The 18,129-nt window shown below is 45.6% G+C and overlaps 1 protein-coding gene across 1 annotated transcript in view; it reads right to left on the reverse strand.

The window, feature by feature from the left end:
• The window catches only part of UNC5D (unc-5 netrin receptor D), a 687,821-nt gene that overhangs the window by 107,803 nt on the left and 561,889 nt on the right, over positions 1-18,129 (reverse strand). The window contains exon 7 of the mRNA XM_070952266.1: positions 2,455-2,619. Coding sequence (XP_070808367.1) covers positions 2,455-2,619 — 165 coding nt within the window. The remainder of the gene's footprint in view (positions 1-2,454; positions 2,620-18,129) is intronic.

Here is an 18,129-nt window from a genome sequence, read left to right on the forward strand (position 1 = left end):
TAGTTAAAAGGAAGGAGCCAACCCCAGGCAAAATTTGGTGCCCAGAACCCTGGAATAGGAAGCAGAAATATTCTGACTAGAAGAAAGAATGCAAGTATGGAAAATATAGGCTGGCGCATAGTGAGGATAAGATGAGATGGGGATATAAGCATCAGCAGTTTGAACTAGACTTTGGTATGTATAGGGAGCTAGTGCCATGACACACAATCCCATGCATTTCCTCCTTTTATTAAAAATGAAAATTTTAGGAAGAAACTTCTGCCTGTAGGATCTGAGCGATCCTGAGAAATAGGGGTTAGAGTTAGGGTTGGGAATCTTAAAAGATGGTGGAAACCTTGATGAGAGATTTTTAGCAGAAGATACCATGGATGGTCTATCAAAGAAGTCCCTCTCATTGGCAAGGATGCAAACTCAATAGTCTTTGAGGTCTCTTCTAACTCTCTTCTTCTGGTATCCATGCCAGCTAATGTACAAAGTGCAGATAACTACACAGAAACACCAAGGATTACCAAAGAGAGCCTATGGTGAAGAGTTCATTTCATGCCCAGCAGGACAATTAAATAGAAACGGTATGACTGATTCACAACCACATGCCTCAATATATGTACTTATTTCTTTATACAGAGAAAGATGTGTAAAAGAAACAGTTGCTCTTATACTGCAGGAGCAAACATCATGCTTATTTGTAAGGTGTTTTAAAATAATTAATCTCTCCTGTCTGTTCGATCAAGAGATTTTCAAACAGTGAATAATACTGTATTGAGTGTAGCTACTGGATCCCTGAGCAAATAATCCAATTTTGCCTCTGATCATGGGGTGGAGGATTTCAGATACAATATATCAACATTCACTTAAATATTAATTCTGAGAGTGCACTTGTTCAGAAATGTGCCTTGGGAACTAAAGATTCACATTTCTATCTGTAATAAGGACATTCTGATGACTTAGCTACATACACACATCCTAGTTGCCTAGTTGCCCCCAATACTGAACCACTGACATCTATAGGATTTCAATACCCAGTTAACACAGCCAACATTTAAGATTTTTCCATCCCCATGGTCTGAGGGATCACAACATCTACCAACCCATGCTAATATGGGATGATAATATCCCTCCCTCCCTCCCTCCCTTCTCTATCTCCCTCCTCTCTTTCTTTTGCTCATTCTCTCTTCTCTCCCCATCACCATTTTAGATGTTGAGGGCCTTGCTCCTTTAGGAAGAAAATGCTGATGAAGGATGAACCCAAAGAAAGACAAAGTCGTATCTGGATCTAAACGTGGGTTAAGACATCCTATTTTTCAATCCTTCTCTCAATACTCTTTAAATCAATTTCTGACTCTTTCTTCTCCCTCACTGTTTTTGCATAACAAACTAATGGGGAGTGCACATGCTGAGTGAAGGTTGATAAAATTAGGCCAGAGGCTGCATGAAGCTCTACGGCAACAGGATGCCAATATTAATAAAAAGAATAAGGCCTTTAACCATGGAAAGGGATGGGGGAATTTTTCATACTCATAACATAGGCATTCAGAAATACAATTTATTTTCCATCACTTCTATTCCCAAATTAGAGAACAATGTGTAGCTTAATGATCATTCAGCTATGAACATGGAGCAGAAGGAAGCTATCTCCCAGAGTATGTGATCTTGCTTTGACATTTTGTAGCAATGAGTCATACTGGACTAGCCTAGTTAATACCAGATTAATTATTCACCCTTAGAGGAATACAGAATTTCCCTTCTAGCCAATGTAACTCTTCCCAGGAACTTCAAAGAGTTTGAGCTCCAAAGAAAAATTCAGATGAAATCAAATAAATGAAAGCTGCAAACACATGCAATTCATCAGCTCCTAGTGGAAAAAGTGGACTTTATATAATTCTCATCAGTCTCTAACATTGGTTATTCACTAGATATATATATATGGCTATGAAGCTTATAAGGATGGAAGAGGGTATAGAAGGGAGGAAGATAGGTTTGAAAGGTTTGAGATGGAAGTAATTAGATAGCCAAAGGATGCAATTAAACTAGAGGTACAATTAGGCAATTGAAAGGGGTTATTTTAAGAAGGCTTTATTCATTTCCTGGCTCTAAATAACAATTTGCTAATTGTTGCAGGATCCAATCTGGGTCAGTCACCAGGACCAGAGGTTTAGTTTTAGGAGCTTTCAGACTCATGCTGGAGCCCATCCTCGGGGAACTTCTCTCTCACCCACATTTGGGCGAGAGAGAAGTTCCCTGGGGTGGGGTTCCAGCTTGGAAGACTAAACCTCTGGTCCTGGTGTCCGATCCATATTGGATCCTGCAACATTTTCCTGGGATATGTATATTCATCTTCTTTGATAGTTGTGCTTAGGATTGGAGTTTGCAAAGAGGAATCAAAGCTCACTCACACATGGCTGGAGATTGTTCAGCCCTCATTTAATAGAGGAGTTTCCCAGATGCATGACTTACCTTGGATACAAAGGCCTTCTGTACAGTTCTCTGATTCTTGGTTTGGACCTTCACAGAATTTCCCACCATTCCGTGGAGGTGGAGAAGTGCATTCCCGGATCCTCAAGTGCTCACACTCAGGGCTGCAGATGGACCATTCACTCCATACCTCCCAGGCACCGTCCACTAATGAGGAGAAAATGGATAAATGGTAGATTTCAGTACAAGACATTTGATCTTCTATGGAGATTCTCAGTCATCTAGGTTATGGTTGTCCCAAAGGTGCTTTTTTAAAAGGCAACTGGACTTTTTTTTTATTTTTCTTGACAACATTTCATTTCTCATCCAAGAAGCTTCTTCAGTTATGACTGAAGTTCTTCCATTTTCCAACATTCAATCAGAACTGAAGAAGCTTTTTTGAAGAGAAGTGAAATATCTTCAAGGAAAAACAAAGAAAGTCCAGTTGCTCCTTGAAAAAGCACTTTGGGAAATGACATTTGATCCAGAGATAGTTTGAATCATTTGGAAAAAAGAAATGAAATAGTGACATTGTTTGGTCCCTCCACTTTTTTAAAAAATGCATATATTTTCTTATATAGCTGAATTTCCTTTCCTACTCCTTCTAATTGGCAACATTCATGTCTCTAACTTCAGCTTCTGTCTTATGCTCCCATATTCCTCTCAGCCTTAAAACAAATATTGATTCCCAACATTGCATTGTAAGTAAAGCTGAATATTTGCAGTCAAATGGAAAACTTCATTCTTTCCACATTAAACTTCACTTCCTTCTTCTACTGATCCTCCCCATGCCTGTTATGTGCAGCATTTTAGAAGATATAACTCCATGGAGCTGGAAAGCACACTGTTAATAGTGTGCAAAGAAGACACAGGCAACGGACTTCATATAATGCCATTAGGTACAGGAAATCTGGGAACCATTTGAATTTGATGATGATGATGATAGCTTTGATGGTGGTGGTGATAGGGACTGTACAAAAGAAGATGAGGGAAGGGGAAGATATTACATTCTAAGTGTTGTTGCTCCTCATCCATGTACAAGTTGGGGTTGAACCATTTTTTTAAAGGCCATTGCAGTGCTGCAATGGCATGACTTGAATGGGTGAGCAGCTTTTCATTCTTTGTGGAATTGAAAGAGAATTTCAGCTTGATATGTCAAATCTTGAAATTAATGTAATAGTTTTCTGTTCTCTCCAAAATCAAGACTGCAATAAGTAGATTTAATGCTTAGTTTAGTTTAGTTTAGTTTAGTTTATTTGATTTGTATACCGCCCTACTCCCGAAGGACTCAGGGCGGTGAACAGCCAACAATAAAATACATGCTTACACGTGGCCTGAAGTCTGCTCATTCCTAATTTAAATAACTACTGGACACCCCAAGAGACAAGAATGAGCTGGAAACTATATCTCTATTTTATTACCAGAAAGGATAACTATAGAAGATAATTCACAGTTATTGAAAGAATGCATCTGGTAGTTCTGGATTTTTACCCAGTCTGACCTCAAATCTTTCATGTTCTCTTGCAATGATGCTGTCTTAGAACAGGAGAGCTGGATTTGAATCTCCGAGTTCCCACTTTGTATGGGTATATGGGTTTTCATTTTTGGCATTCCTCCTTACCCATTCAGATAAGTCTTTCAATCTTAGACTACAATCTTCTAAATACCAAATAAACTCTAACAATTTTACATGATAATCTGAATTGAGCTGTAAATTCCCACCTTTATATCCTCTTCAAACTAACCAGACCATGATTCCACTCAACTCTAGATGCCGAGTATGCTCTCTGAACCTGAAAAGAAATAGGTAAGTGTTTCTGCTGTCCAGTTGTCTCTGACTCTAGAGGGTGGTGCTCATTTTCATTTCCTAGCTAATGGAGCCGGTTTTGTCCAAAGATGCTACTGTAGTCATGTAGCCGATATGACTATATGCTTAGGCACATAGAACACTGTTATCTTCCCACCAAAGTGATACCTATTTATCTACTTGCATTTGCATTCTTTCAAACTGCTAGGTTGGCAGGAGTTGGGGCAAGAATAGGAGCTCACCACATCATTGGGTCTCAAACTGCCAACCTTCTGGTTGATAAGCTCAGTGTTGTTCTAAACAGATAATGGGAACTTGGAACTTGTGAAATGTTAGAATCTATAGAAGAGAATATTTGTAGCTCAGGGTTGAACTGTGGAGTCAGTTCTAGCACTGCTGATGTTACCTAGTCTGGTAATGAAATATCTACAAGAAAATGACCAAACTCAGAGAGCATGAAAGGCTCCACATATTAGAATTTATCCTTAGTTTATAGAAGAAAAGCAGATAAACTATTCATGCAGCACATGAACCAAATCTGTATTTAAAATTTAATCTTGAAATGAATTCCTTTTCTTTCTCCAGTGCGCTGCTTGGAGAATCCAAGCAAGGGTTAACTTCAATACTATTGCCAGAAATTGAGTTGTAGATTTTTCTTGGCCACGCCTCCCTTGTCTGGCTGAGTTTCAGTTTTTCAACTCAGTCAGCCAAGAGAGACGTATATTAAATTGTTCTACCTGAGTGGAGGTTGATTCTAGACGTCTTGGGACAATTTTGGATTTCTGGAAGGGCCAGCATGCTGTGGGTGAGTGAGCTGGTCTGCTATGGCAAGCCTGGACTGACCTCCACCACCCTGAAGGGAAAAATATAGATAAGCAGCAACTCCGGGGTCAACTCAAGAATGGGGATCCTCCATGGTGCTGGCACCTGGAATCTTACCCACCTAGCTGTTGGTGTGTGAGCTGGTGTCTCCATTGTGAGCTGTAAAACCGCCACCACCTGTGTTTTTCCCCAGAGGGGGAAGCGGCTCCGGAGTCACTGTCTGGCTTGAGGGACATACTCCGTGCTTATTTGGGCTGCATGGTACTGGGAGGGCTTTAGTCATGTCCTCCCGCCCCTAGAAGTACCGCTGTGGTGGGGTGAAGCGTTTTGAGTGGCAGTGTTGCCGGGCTCATTGCTTCTGTGCCTTGGGCCATCCGGCAGCCAGCATGTTAATTGCGGAAGCGGAGGCACTAGGAGAGCCGAAGTCTGCTCTCGCACCTTACTTTTAATTGACTGTAGTGCTGAGGAGCACTTAGTGGCTCAGCCCACTTTGTTTCTCCTTAGTGGCTCAGCCCACTTTGTTTCTTCTTAGTAGGCTGGCAGCCTTGGAATTTCCCGCACGGTGCTGGGAGAGACAATTTTGCCTTTGCACCATTTTTCTTCCAGCTGAGAGGTGCAGAGGTGCCTCAGCGCTTGCGCAGAGCTGCAGGGAGCTCTGCAAGCTGCAATTGTGCAACAGGGTGCTCGTGAGTGGAAAATTTCCTTTCCAGAACCAGTTTAAGTTCAGTGCAGGGGAGTGGCTAGTTTTTGGAGCAGGCATTGTTGCAAGTGCTAGCTCCAGAGCAGAACTCTTTGCAGGAGCACTGAGATTCCTGGATTTTGCCACGAGGATCCAGCACAGCCTTGGAGCAGCAGACTGATCTGATCTGGTATAGAGTTTCCTTCTAGACCTGGTCTGTATAAAATGAGTAAGTAGTGGCAAAATGGCAGACAGAGAGTTATCACCACCCATGGAGCATTCTGAACCCCCTAGGCTCCATAGAGCTGAAGAGTCCTCTAGAGGGGCTTTTCAAAAAGAGAGCTCTAAGAGGCATTTATCTAAAAAGGATTCTGCTGCATTTGAACGTGACTAAGTTCGCATCCAGGGCTTAGCCTCTATGACTTCACACCGCCTAATGTGGCTTCACCATTGGCAGGCGGACATGTATTCCAAATGGAGATTGGCTTCCGTCTCCTATAAAGGGTCAAAATTGTTTGGGGAAGCATTGGATCCCATCCTTATTGAAAGCAAGGACAAGAAGAAAACTCTGCCCTCCTTGCACAGAAGGGCAGATCGTAGAGCCATGCCTTACTACTCTCAAAGGCAGCAATTCAGGTTGACAGAATCTGGGTCCAGCTTTGCCCAGTTTCAGCACCCAGCCTACCAGGGTCACAAGAGGTTTCCAGATAGGTCATCCTATTGCAATAGAGGGAGGCATCATCGGGCTCTGACCAAGCTGCCCTTTCGTGGGTCAGGAGGTCACTCCTTTCGCTGCAGCAAATGACTACACCACCAGTTTGCCCATTGGGGGCCACTTACAGCACTTTGCGGACCAATGGGGACAGATCACAACAGATGAGTGGGATCTGCAGACAGTACGGTTGGGCCTTGCACTGGAATTCCTATCCACCCCCCTCCAACCAATTTGTTCATTGCACAGTTCCTGTGAACCATGAGAAAAGACAGCTGATGGAGACTGAGATCCAACATTAGTTGGAAATTAAAGCCGTCGAATCGGTTCCAGAGGGCCAGGAGGGCCTGGGATTTTACTCAATCCTGTTCCTGGTAATGAAAAGTTTGGGGGGCTGGAGGGGAATTTTGGATTTAAAAAAACTCAATGTCCACATAGTCTAACACCACTTCAAGATGCAGTCCCTTCAATCCATCTTGGCCTGTATCAGGGAGGGCGACACATTGACCTCCATAGACCTCAAGGAGGCCTATCTTCACATGCCCATTCGTCTTTGTCATTGCAAGTTCCTGAGGTTCTTGTATGCAGGGCACCACTTCCAGTACCGGGCCCTGCCCTTTGGTCTGTCGTCGGCTCCCAGGGTCTTCACGAAGGTGTTGGTAGTAGTTGCAGCCCACATCAGAGCAATCCCCATTCGATTGCAATGTTACCTCAACAACATTTTGATCCAGTACAGCTCAGTCTTGCGAGCGGAACAGGACATCCAGATCGAAATACAGATCCTTCAGAACCATGGCTTCATGGTCAACTTCAAAAAGATCCATCTGGTTCCATCCACCAATCTCCTTCATCTAGGAGCAGTGATAGATTCCTCCTCCGGCAAAGTTTTTCTCTCAACAGACCGTCAGGAAAGCCTGCAGTCATTAGTGACAAAAGTAGTAGCTCTGCAATTAGGGCTCTAAATCTCCTCTCCCTCTTGGGAAAGATCTCATGTCTAGCAATAGTGCCTTGGGCACGGCTGCATGACAGGGCACTGCAATGGTTTCAGGTATCACACCAGAGGGCCGGCAAGAGTGATTCAAAAATCAAAGTGAGACTTACACAAAGGGTGCTGAGATCCCTGCATTGGTGGACATCCCCCGCATTACGGCATGGCTGCGGCTTTAAGGTGACCCAGCAGGTCATGATCACATTGGACGCAAGCCTCTTCAGTTGGGGCACCCACCTCCAAGCTCAGGTGGTTCAGGGCAGGTGGTCTCTGACAGATCTCCAGAACAATATCAATTGGCTGGAGCTGCAGGTGGTTCACCTTGTCCTATGCCACTTCCAAGAGGCAGTGTCAGGCCAGCACATTCTTATCCTAACAGGCATAAATTGGGAAGGGGGTACTTGCTCCAGGTCTCTCATGGCAGAAGCGGAGAAGCTGGGGCTCTGGGTAGAGAGACATGTTATCTCCATCGGGGTGGAACACATCTCCGTAGAGACGAATGTGCAAGCAGACTGGCTGAGCAGGATGACTCTGGACCACTCAGAGTGGCACCTGCATCTGGATCTCTTCAAGGAAGTGTGTGAGAGATTTGGTCAGACAGAGGTGGATTTGTTCACTCACCTCTCCAATGCACAGCTACCGAGGTTCTTTTCCAGGTTCGCAACCCCAGGGGCAGAAGGGATCAATGCTCTCCGCAGTCCCTGGCCTCAGGGACTGCTTTAGGCCTTCCCTCTAATTCCCCTCATTCCCAGGGTCATTCAGAAGGTGTTGGAGGAGAAGGCGGAAGTTCTGCTTCTAGCTCCGCATTGGCCCAGATGCCTCTGGTATGTGGACCTGATAAGCTTCTCGGTGTCCCACTTCTGGTGGATTCCCCAGGACAGGATTTGTCTCAGCCAGGTGGTCGTAGTACATCTGGAGCCTCAGTGGCTCCAACTGACTGCCTGGCACTTGAGAGGAGCCTCCTGAGGAGGACCAAACTGTCTGGGAAGGTCATCCGGGCCATACAGGTGTCTAGAAGACCTTCAACCAACCGAATTTATGATGGCACATGGAAGGCCTTCTGTCAGTGGTGTTCCTCTCATCACCTTGACCCCTTAGGAGCTTCAGTTCCTGAAGTTTTGTATTTTCTGCAAACTGGACAGGACAGGGGACTCTCTCACAACACCCTTAGGAGACAGGTTGCTACCTTAGCTACAGTGTTGACATGTGAAAACAGGCAACCCCTCACTCACCAACCCAGTATACACAGCTTTCTGAAAGGTGCTGCTAATTTGAGACATCCAGCAGTGCATCATTACCCCACCTGGGACCTGGCCTTGGTCCTTTAAGCTCTCACTTCAACAACTTTTGAGCCATTGAGGACCTCTAGACTCAGATACTTAACACTAAAGGTAAATTCCTGGTGGTGATAACATCAGCCAGGCAGATATCTGAATTGGCAGTATTATCTGTGAGGAGACCTTTGCATTTTTCAGGCAGATAAAGTGGTTCTTTGTTTGGACCCTTCATTTCTGCCAAAGTGAACTCCTGGTTTCACCAAGCCCAGGAGCTCATTTTGCCTAATTTTTGCCCATTCCATCCTGTGGAAGAACCCTGGCATACCCTAGATGTCAGGAGAGCTCTCTGCAGGTATATTAAATGGACTTCTTCCTTTTGGAAGACAGAATCTTTGTTTGTCTCCTTTCAGCCTGCCACCATGGGCAAGAAGGTGACTTCTTCCACCATAGGCCATTGGTTAAAAGCCTGTATTTCCAAGGCTTATGAGATGCAGGCTCAGCCTGTTCAAAGGCGGATTACACCTCATTCCACCAGGAGTGCAGCCACTACCACTGCTTGGGCCATGCAAGTTCCCACTGAAGACATCTGTAGGGCGGTGATCTGGTCATCTCCATTGCCCTTTATCAGACATTATAAGCTAGATGTGTATGCTTTGGCTGAGGAGTCCTTTGGATGTAGAGTTCTTCAAAGAGTACATGCCACTGTGGGGACGAAAAACTGAAACTCAGCTAGACAAGGGAGGTGTGGCCAAGAAAAATCTACAACTCAGTCTGGCAATAGGATTGAAGTTAACCCTTGCTTGGATTCTCCTGCAGCACACTGAGAAGAGACGTGTCAAATAAGACCAACTTCCTTTTTCAATTTTCAGGGATTAGCAACCTGAGCCTGCAAAGATGAAGTGAGGAAAGCTAAGGCTCAAAACGAACAAAGGCTTGCGACAAAAGTAAAAAAAAATAACAAAAAAGCTTCTTCCAACATGTTAAAAACAAGAAAAAAGGCAAGGAAACAATTTGTCTATTGCTGGGAGAAAGTAGCAAGAAGATGACAAACAACAGGGAGAAAGCAAAACTACTTAACTTGTTTTTTGCATCTGTCTTTACACAAAGGGAAAAAACAGGCCAACCTATCAAAAACAGCACCACAAAAAACAGATTAGGAACACAAGTTAAAATAGGGAAGAAAATGGTAAGTACCCTAGACGAGTTCAAATCACCAGGACTGGATGGATTACACACCAAGGTTCTGAAGGAACTGGCAGATGTGATCTCAGAACCACTGAACCAGGGGTGAAATGTAAAATTTGTTACTACCGGTTCTATGGGTGTGTCTTGGTGTGTGGGGGGTAATGTGACGGGTGGGCGTGGCCAACTTTTTTTTTTTATTTTAACTTTTCAAAGCATTTTTTCTGCAAATTCAAAAAAAATGCTTTGAAAAGCCTCTGCCGATCAGGAACACAGCTGGGATCGTCAGAGCCTTTTCAAAGCATTTTTTAAACCAACTCTTCCGCTGAAGAGGTTGCAGGAAAAAAATGCTTTAAAAGTCTCTCTGATGATCCCAGCTGAATTGCCTGATTGTTTTAAAAAATGCTTTGAAAAGTCTCTCTGATGATCCCAGCTGAGTTGCCTGATCATTTTAAAAAATGCTTTGAAAAGTCTCTCTGATGATCAGGCAACTCAGCTGGGATCCTCTTCCGGAGAAGAGGTTGCAGAAAAAAATGCTTTGAAAAGCCTCTGAGATTTTTCAGTGGAAGAAGTTGTAGAAAAAAATACTTTTAAAAGTAAAAAAAAAAAAAAAGCCTCTGATGATCGTGTGGCTCAGCTGGGCATGGGGGGGGGAGCGCAAGGATTTTTGCTACCGGTTCTCCGAACCACCCGCTGCCATTGCTACTGGATCGGGTGATCTGGTCCGAACCGGGAGCATTTCACCTCTGCACTGAACTATATCTTTCAAAGATCCTGGAGCACCAGGGAACTGCCAAAGGACTGGAAAAGAGCTGATGTAGTTCCCATCTTCAAAAAAGGAAAAAAATAGATCCAGAAAACTACAGACCTATCAGCCTGACCTCAATACCAGGGAAGATTCTGGAAAAGATAATCAAGCAACGAATCAGTGAATACCTAGAAGCAAACAAAGTAATAACCAAAAGACAACATGGGTTTTTCAAAAACAGATCATGCCAGATTAATTTTATTGCATTCTTTGACAAAGTGACAAAACTAGTGGACCAGAGGAATGCTGACAATATAATTTACTTGAACTTCATTAAGGCATTTGACATAGTAGACCATAACCTACTACTTGATAAAATAGAAAAAGGTGGGTTAGACAGCATCACCACCAGATGGATTCGTAACTGGCTGACCAACCACACTCAATGTGTAGTCCTCAATGGAACAGCATCTACATGGAGGGAGGTATACACTGGGGTGCCCCAGGGCTCTGTTTTAGGCCCAGTACTCTTCAACATCAATGAGTTGAACGAGGGGACACATGGGGAACTCATCAAATTTGCAGACGACACCAAGCTGGCAGGAATAGCCAAAACTCCAGAAGATAGGCTTAAGATATAGAAGAATCTTAACAGATTTGAACATTGAGCCATTTTCACCCTCCCCAAGCTCCTAGAAAGACTCTGGAGGCTGGGGAGAGCAAAAAACAGGCCTTCCGGTCCCACTGGAAGTTGGCAAATGGGCATTTCCGGCCTCCGGAGGGCCTCCAGGAGGGTGAGGAAGGTCGTTTCTGCCCTCCCCAAGCTCCTAGAAAGGCTCTGGAGCCTGGAGAGAGAGAAAACCATGCTATCGCGTGCCAGGAGTGGGGGGGGGAGAGCAGGGGGCTCATGCACGCATGCACGCGAGCAGGGCACATAGAATTATGGGTGTGGGCATGCATGCGCGTGACACACACACACACACACACACACACACACACACACACACACATACACTCCTGGCATGCGATGGCAAAAAGGTTAGCTATCACTGGTGTATGGTTTACTGCCTAAGCAGGGGGTTGGACTAGAAGACCTCCAAGCTCCCTTCCAACTCTGTTATTCTATTCTATTCTATTCTATTCTATTCTATTCTATTCTATTCTATTCTATTCTATTCTATTCTATTCTATTCTATTCAAAGCTAGAACTTTTTCCTTTGACATATAGTTTATAAAGAAGTATGTCTCCTCTGTCTATGCAAGTATAGATTCATTGAAAGCTAGATCTGCCAAAAAGAATGAATATCCAATCTTTCTTAAAATAAATAGCTCGAAATGAAAATGTCTGAATGTGAATCTAAAGCTCAAAATTGCCCTAGAAGCTTACAAGTGCCAAATTTTTATCATTTCACCAAAGAGAAAATGAAATAGCTTCTCTTCAGTTGTCACTCTTCCTGCTATTTCTGACTTTCTCAGATTCATTTGGGTTGCTTCATTTTGGTAAAAGAGAGAGAGAAAGATTGCCTGAAGCAAAATGAAAATTAAAAAAATGATCTCAGGGAAAAATGCTGATTCATGTACAGCCTCAGCTGGAAACTTTACAAAAACTTGCCTCAAAACTCAGCAACTTTTACATACTTTCACACCTACGAGATACATGCAAAGTACCATTTTGAACAAAAAGTACAGACAGCACTAATATTGCAATTTCAGTTGCATGGTCATTCTGCAAAATTTTATTTCATGCCAATCTTAACAAATTGCCATCCTTGCATTTGGTATAGCTTTGAAAGGTGAATAGAATAGCAATAATAAAAACATATGGGTAGTCCTCAATTTATGACCACAATTGAGCCCAAAATTTCTGTTGCTAAGTGAGACAGTTGTTAAGTGATTTTGCTCATTTTACAATCTTTCTTGTCACAGTTGTTAAGTGAATCACTGCAGTTGTTAAGTTAGTAATATCATCATTAAGTGAATCTGGCTTTCCCATTGACTTTGCTTGTCAGAAGGTCACAAAAGATTATTACATGACCATGGGATACTGCAACCATCATAAATATGAACCAGTTGCCAAGCATCTGCTCATGTGCTTTTGATTTTGAACATGTGACATAGTGATGCTGCAACTATCGTAAATGTGGAAAACAGTCATGTTACTTGTTATGTATGTAGATTTTGGGTGGGCAGTTTGAATTAACTGACCATCAGCTGATTGGCTGACCACCACAGCTGCAAGGTATATAAAGGGAGCTGTTTCCCCTGGTCAGTTGCTGGGTTCTCACCCTACAATAAAGAGCTGTTGTCACTCACTGCCTGGCTTGCTGCGTCCTCATTCACCCAACTTAACATTGGCGATGAAGGTGAAATCTTGAGGCCAGAAGCCATGGAAAGAGCTGAAGCCACGAGCCGACTAGAGAGGTGCAAACCTGAATCCAGCCAGGCGAGCGAGCGGAGCACTCGGAGAATCTACCAACGATGTCTACCTACGTGCCACCAGCGCCTTTCAACCCAATGGAAGAGAAATGGGGATCCTACATGTCCTGCTTCGAATGCTTCCTGGTGGCCAGCGACCTACAGGGGCTACCCAACGTACAGAAGAAAGCCCTGTTCCTGAGCCATTGTGGACCCAAGGTGTTCGATACAGCAGAGGCCCTGTTAGAACTGAACTCGGTCCACACCATCTCGTGGCAGACGCTTCAGATACTGCTGAAGGACCACTATGTCCCAACGCCATCGAAGTACGTCCAACAGTTCAACTTCCGGCAACGGCTGCAGCATGAGGGAGAATCGATCAGTGAGTATGTCGCTGCCCTGCGCAAGGCCGCAAACCAGTGCGAGTACCGAGACCTCGATGAGATGCTGCTAGAGCAACTAATCTGCAGAGTGAGAGATATTCGTTTGCAGAGGAGGTTGCTCACAAAGACAAATCTCACTCTACACATCACACTGGACGAGGCGAGGGCTCATGAATCCTTATCCAAGGCAGCCGAGAGACTACAGGGGACGACGCAGAGTAGAACGGCATAGAAGTCAGCCCCGGTTCACCAGGAAACCGTAGGCATGGGGAACGAGGAGGAGTCGGACGAGGAGGTCTGCCAGACCGAACAGGACCGGCAGGACCGGTGAGGCCAGCGAGATACCTGTGCGAGTTGTGGGGGACCCCATCCGCGCCAGACCTGCAAGTTCTGAGATGCCATTTGCCGGCAATGAGAGCGGAAGGGGCACATCGCCAGAGTCTGTAGAGCCAAGCAGGGGTTCTGCTTGGCTCTACAGACTCTGGCAATGTGCCCCTTCCGCTCGCATTGCCCATTACAAGCCGCGGAGCAACACTAGCCAATCAGAGACAGCACAGCGGACGAGAACCAATCCAAAGGGCGGATACAGGAAGAGCACAAAATCTGAGGATCTCAAGGCCTGCACCATCCCAATCGGCTGGACCTGCACATCCCCCGGGGAGAAGACCTACATGACGGTCGACATCAAGGAGCATGAGTGTGTAATGGAGATCAACACCGGATCCCCAATTACCATCATGTCCTGGGACAAGCTAAAGAAGGCCATCCCCAGCATCCAGAGACGGCAACTATGGCACCAGCGGCTGGGACTGCGCGATTACCAGGGGAACCGCATCCCCGTGGAAGGAATCGGCGAGTTCCAGGTGGAGTACGGGAAATTCTGAGAGAAGCTTCCCCTCACTTGGGAAAGCTCCCAAGCCTCCTGGGCATGGACTGGTTCAGAGCCCTGGGCTTGGGACTCACCGGAGTCCACAACATGCGAAGCACCCTGAAGGACAATCTGATGCAGGAGTTCCAGGATGTGTTTGACGAGTGACTCGGCAAGTATGTGGGGACCCCTATCTCATTCAACCTCGACCCCAATATTGCCCCCATCCGGCTGAAACCCTGGAGGGTACCCTTCGCCCTAAAGCCCAAGATCAACGTGGAATTGGACAAATTGATAAAGCAGGGGGTGTTAGTGCCAGTCGATCATGCCTGATGGGAGACCCCAATTGTGACTCTCGTTAAGCCGGATGGGTCTGTGTGCATCTGCGCAGACTATAAGTGTACGATCAATAAAGCTCTGCAACAGGGTGCTTACCCGGTTCCGATCATACATCATCTACTGCATTCCCTAGGGCCAGGCAAGATCTTTGCTAAACTCGATCTTGTGCAGGCGTACCAGCAGTTGCTGGTAGATGGCGCTACTGCAGAGGCACAAACTATAGTAACACATAGAGACTCCAATTCGGAATCAGCATAGCTCCAGGACTGTTCCAGAGCACCATGGAGTGACTGTTACAGGGGTGGCCCCATATTTTGATGACATGCTCGTCACTGCAGGAGATGAACAGCAGCTAGGGGAGAGACTGAGACAAGTCCTAGGGAAGTTCAGGAGTGCAGGACTCAGGGTCAAACGCAACAAGTGCATGATCACAGTCCCTTCCGTGGAATTCTTGGGGTACTGGTTAGATGGACCTGGCATACACCCCAGAAAAAGCAAGATTAGGGCAATCCGAGAGGCTCCCACCCCAAAAGATAAGGTGGAACTACAAGCGTTCCTGGGACTATTGAACTTTTACACAATTTTTCTAAGGGACAAGGCAACAGTAGCGGAGCCCCTGCACAGACTGTTGGCAAAAAAGTCCAAATGGGTTTGGGGGAAGGCTGAAGCTACCGCGTTTGCTACTGTAAAGAAACTCGGCCGAGAGTTTCCTAATTCAGTACAATTCTACGCTTCCCTTAGTGCTAGTCTGTGACGCGTCCCCCTTTGGCGTGGGGGCTGTCCTGAGCCATAGACTACCGAACGGTCTAGAGGCACCCATCGCCTACTACTCCCGGACTCTTTCAAGCACCGAAAGGAACTAAGTCAACTTGACAAAGAGGCCCTGACAGCTGTCTCAGGAGTCAAGAAGTTCCATGAATACCTGTTTGGCAGAGACTTCGAACTCATCACAGACCATTGCCCCCTTCTGGGTCTCATCGCAGGGGACCAACCCACCCTGGCAGCCCTATCTCCCAGGATGACACGCTGGGCCATCTTCCTGGCAGTATACTCCTATTGCCTGGTACATCGACCAGGGGTGAGCATGGGCAACACCGACACCCTCAGCTATTGCCCGTTACCGGACAAGATAGAGGATCCCACACCCGGAGTTCCAGTCCTGCTGATTGACGTCTTGGACTCGGGGCCCATCACTTCAGTGGAGGTGGCAAGGGCTTCAACCAGAGACCATGTGATTAGGAAAGTCACGAGTTGGGTCATGAGGGGGTGGCCAGAAAAGATTGAGGGCGGGGAACTCAAACACTTCGCTAACAAAAAGGGCAAGCTGACAATGCAAGGGGGTTGTCTTTTGTGGGGCGATCGGGTTATTGCTCCCTTGTGCCTAAGGGAAAAAGTTTTGAATCTGTTGCATGAGGGGCACCCCGGGATTGTGAGGATGAAGGGGTTAGATAGGAGTTACGTATGGTGGCCCCTAATGGATAAAGACATCACGGAGTGGGTGGGGAAGTGCCAACCCTGCCAGGAGTCTAGGCCAGATCCCCCCACAGCACCAGTCAGGGAATGGGAATGGCCCCAGGGTCCCTGGTCCAGGATCCACATAGACTTCGCTGGCCCATTCCATGGGCAGGTATTTATGGTTGTTGTGGATGCTTTCTCGAAGTGGTTGGAGATCAGACTCATGAAAACCACTACCACCGATGCCATCATTAGGAAGCTAAGGCAGTTGTTCACCATCCATGGCCTACTGGACACCTTAGTCTCAGATAACGGGTCCCAGTTCATGGCCACGCACTTTGAGGGGTACCTAGCAGAGTTGGGGATCAGACACGTGCTCTCCGCCCCATTTCATCCGGCTAGCAATGGATTGGCGGAGAGATTTGTGAGAATGGCTAAGGAAGCCATCTCACGCCTAGGTCCCGGGGACTGGTAGGAGAGGAGAGATAAATTCTTAATGGCCCAACACGCCACACCATGCACCGCCATAGGCAGGAGCCCGGCAGAACTTCTGATGGGGAGAAAGCTCCGAGGAGTCCTAGACAGGCTACACCCCAGTTATTCCCCTGACAACTTCAGAGGGGCAGAAAAAAGACGTAGGGAATTCACAACAGGAATGCCAGTATTCGCTAGGAATTATGGGAACGGGCCCCTCTGGGAAACCAGGACAATCACGGAAGTAACCGGGCCCAAGTCGTATACAGTAGACATGGGAGATGGGAGGATTTGGCATGACACATTGATCAGTTACGGAAGCATTGGGCCGCCGACACGGAAGACACACTTGATGAGCTATCAACAGAACTCTCGACCTAACTCAAACCCGAGTCTAGCGGAGGACTTAGCTGTCGGCCCCGAGATCCAGCGCCGCCCCATCGTGGAAGATTGACCACCTGCAGAAGTCGCCGCCCACAACTAATTCTTGGAGGTTCCATTGGTGGAGCAGGGAGAAACCTGCTCGACACCACACCTCCGACTGAACTGTGCAGGTCAACTAGGGTGCGGACACGCCCTGGTCACCTGAGAGACTTTGTATGCTAATGTCCACCCCAAGTGACTTCTGGGAGGGGAGGAGTGTTATGTATGTAGATTTTGGGCGGGCAGTTTGAATTAACTGACCGTCAGCTGATTGGCTGACCACCACAGCTGCAAGGTATATAAAGGGAGCTGTTTCCCCTGGTCAGTTGCTGGGTTCTCACCCTACAATAAAGAGCTGTTGTCACTCACTGCCTGGCTTGCTGCGTCCTCATTCACCCAACTTAACATTACTTTTTTCAGTTTCTGTTGTAACTTTGAATGGTCAGTAAATGATCTGTTGTATGTCAAGGACTACCTGTATCATCCACTTGATTTGTATTCCTGTTGGAGATACAGAATATAGAATACAAAATATAGAAAGGAAGAATGTCTGTGCTTGCACATTTTCTCCTTTTCATTCTCATAGAAATAATACCACAATTGGTTTTCTATTACATAATTTTCAGTAGTCCCTCACTTGAAACAAGACATTGGGGTTTGGCTGGAGGAGTTAAGAATATCTTCCTCAAATGAGATTTGAACATTTGGAAGAAATAGCATGTCAATATTTTCCCTTCTTCCTCCTCATTTTAATAGAAAATATACTTCTTTCCATTTCTGTTTTTCAAGCAAAAGGAAGATATTGGTGAACTTCTCATAACTGGCTTGTGAGATTTTTAACACAAGTCTTAATTATGAGATGGACATGAGAAGTGTCCTGCCCTTTAATCATTTCTTCACAGGTCTACTCCAGAGGTACACATATATCCTAGATTTTGAGAAGGTTAAATATATTAACCTTTCAATTAAATCCCAAGGAAGACGTTCTTAAGGGAATTTCCTGATACAAGGTTTTTGTTGATCTAAAAGTATGAATACCTAGGTTTAGGACAAAGATGGAGAAAAGCATATTACTTGAATTTTGGCCATCTTGACCCATTCAAGTA

Source organism: Pituophis catenifer, unplaced genomic scaffold, assembly GCF_029215685.1.
Source record: "Pituophis catenifer annectens isolate HBS135680 unplaced genomic scaffold, rPitCat1.0.hap2 SCAF_12, whole genome shotgun sequence".
Classification (NCBI taxonomy): Eukaryota; Metazoa; Chordata; class Lepidosauria; order Squamata; family Colubridae; genus Pituophis; species Pituophis catenifer.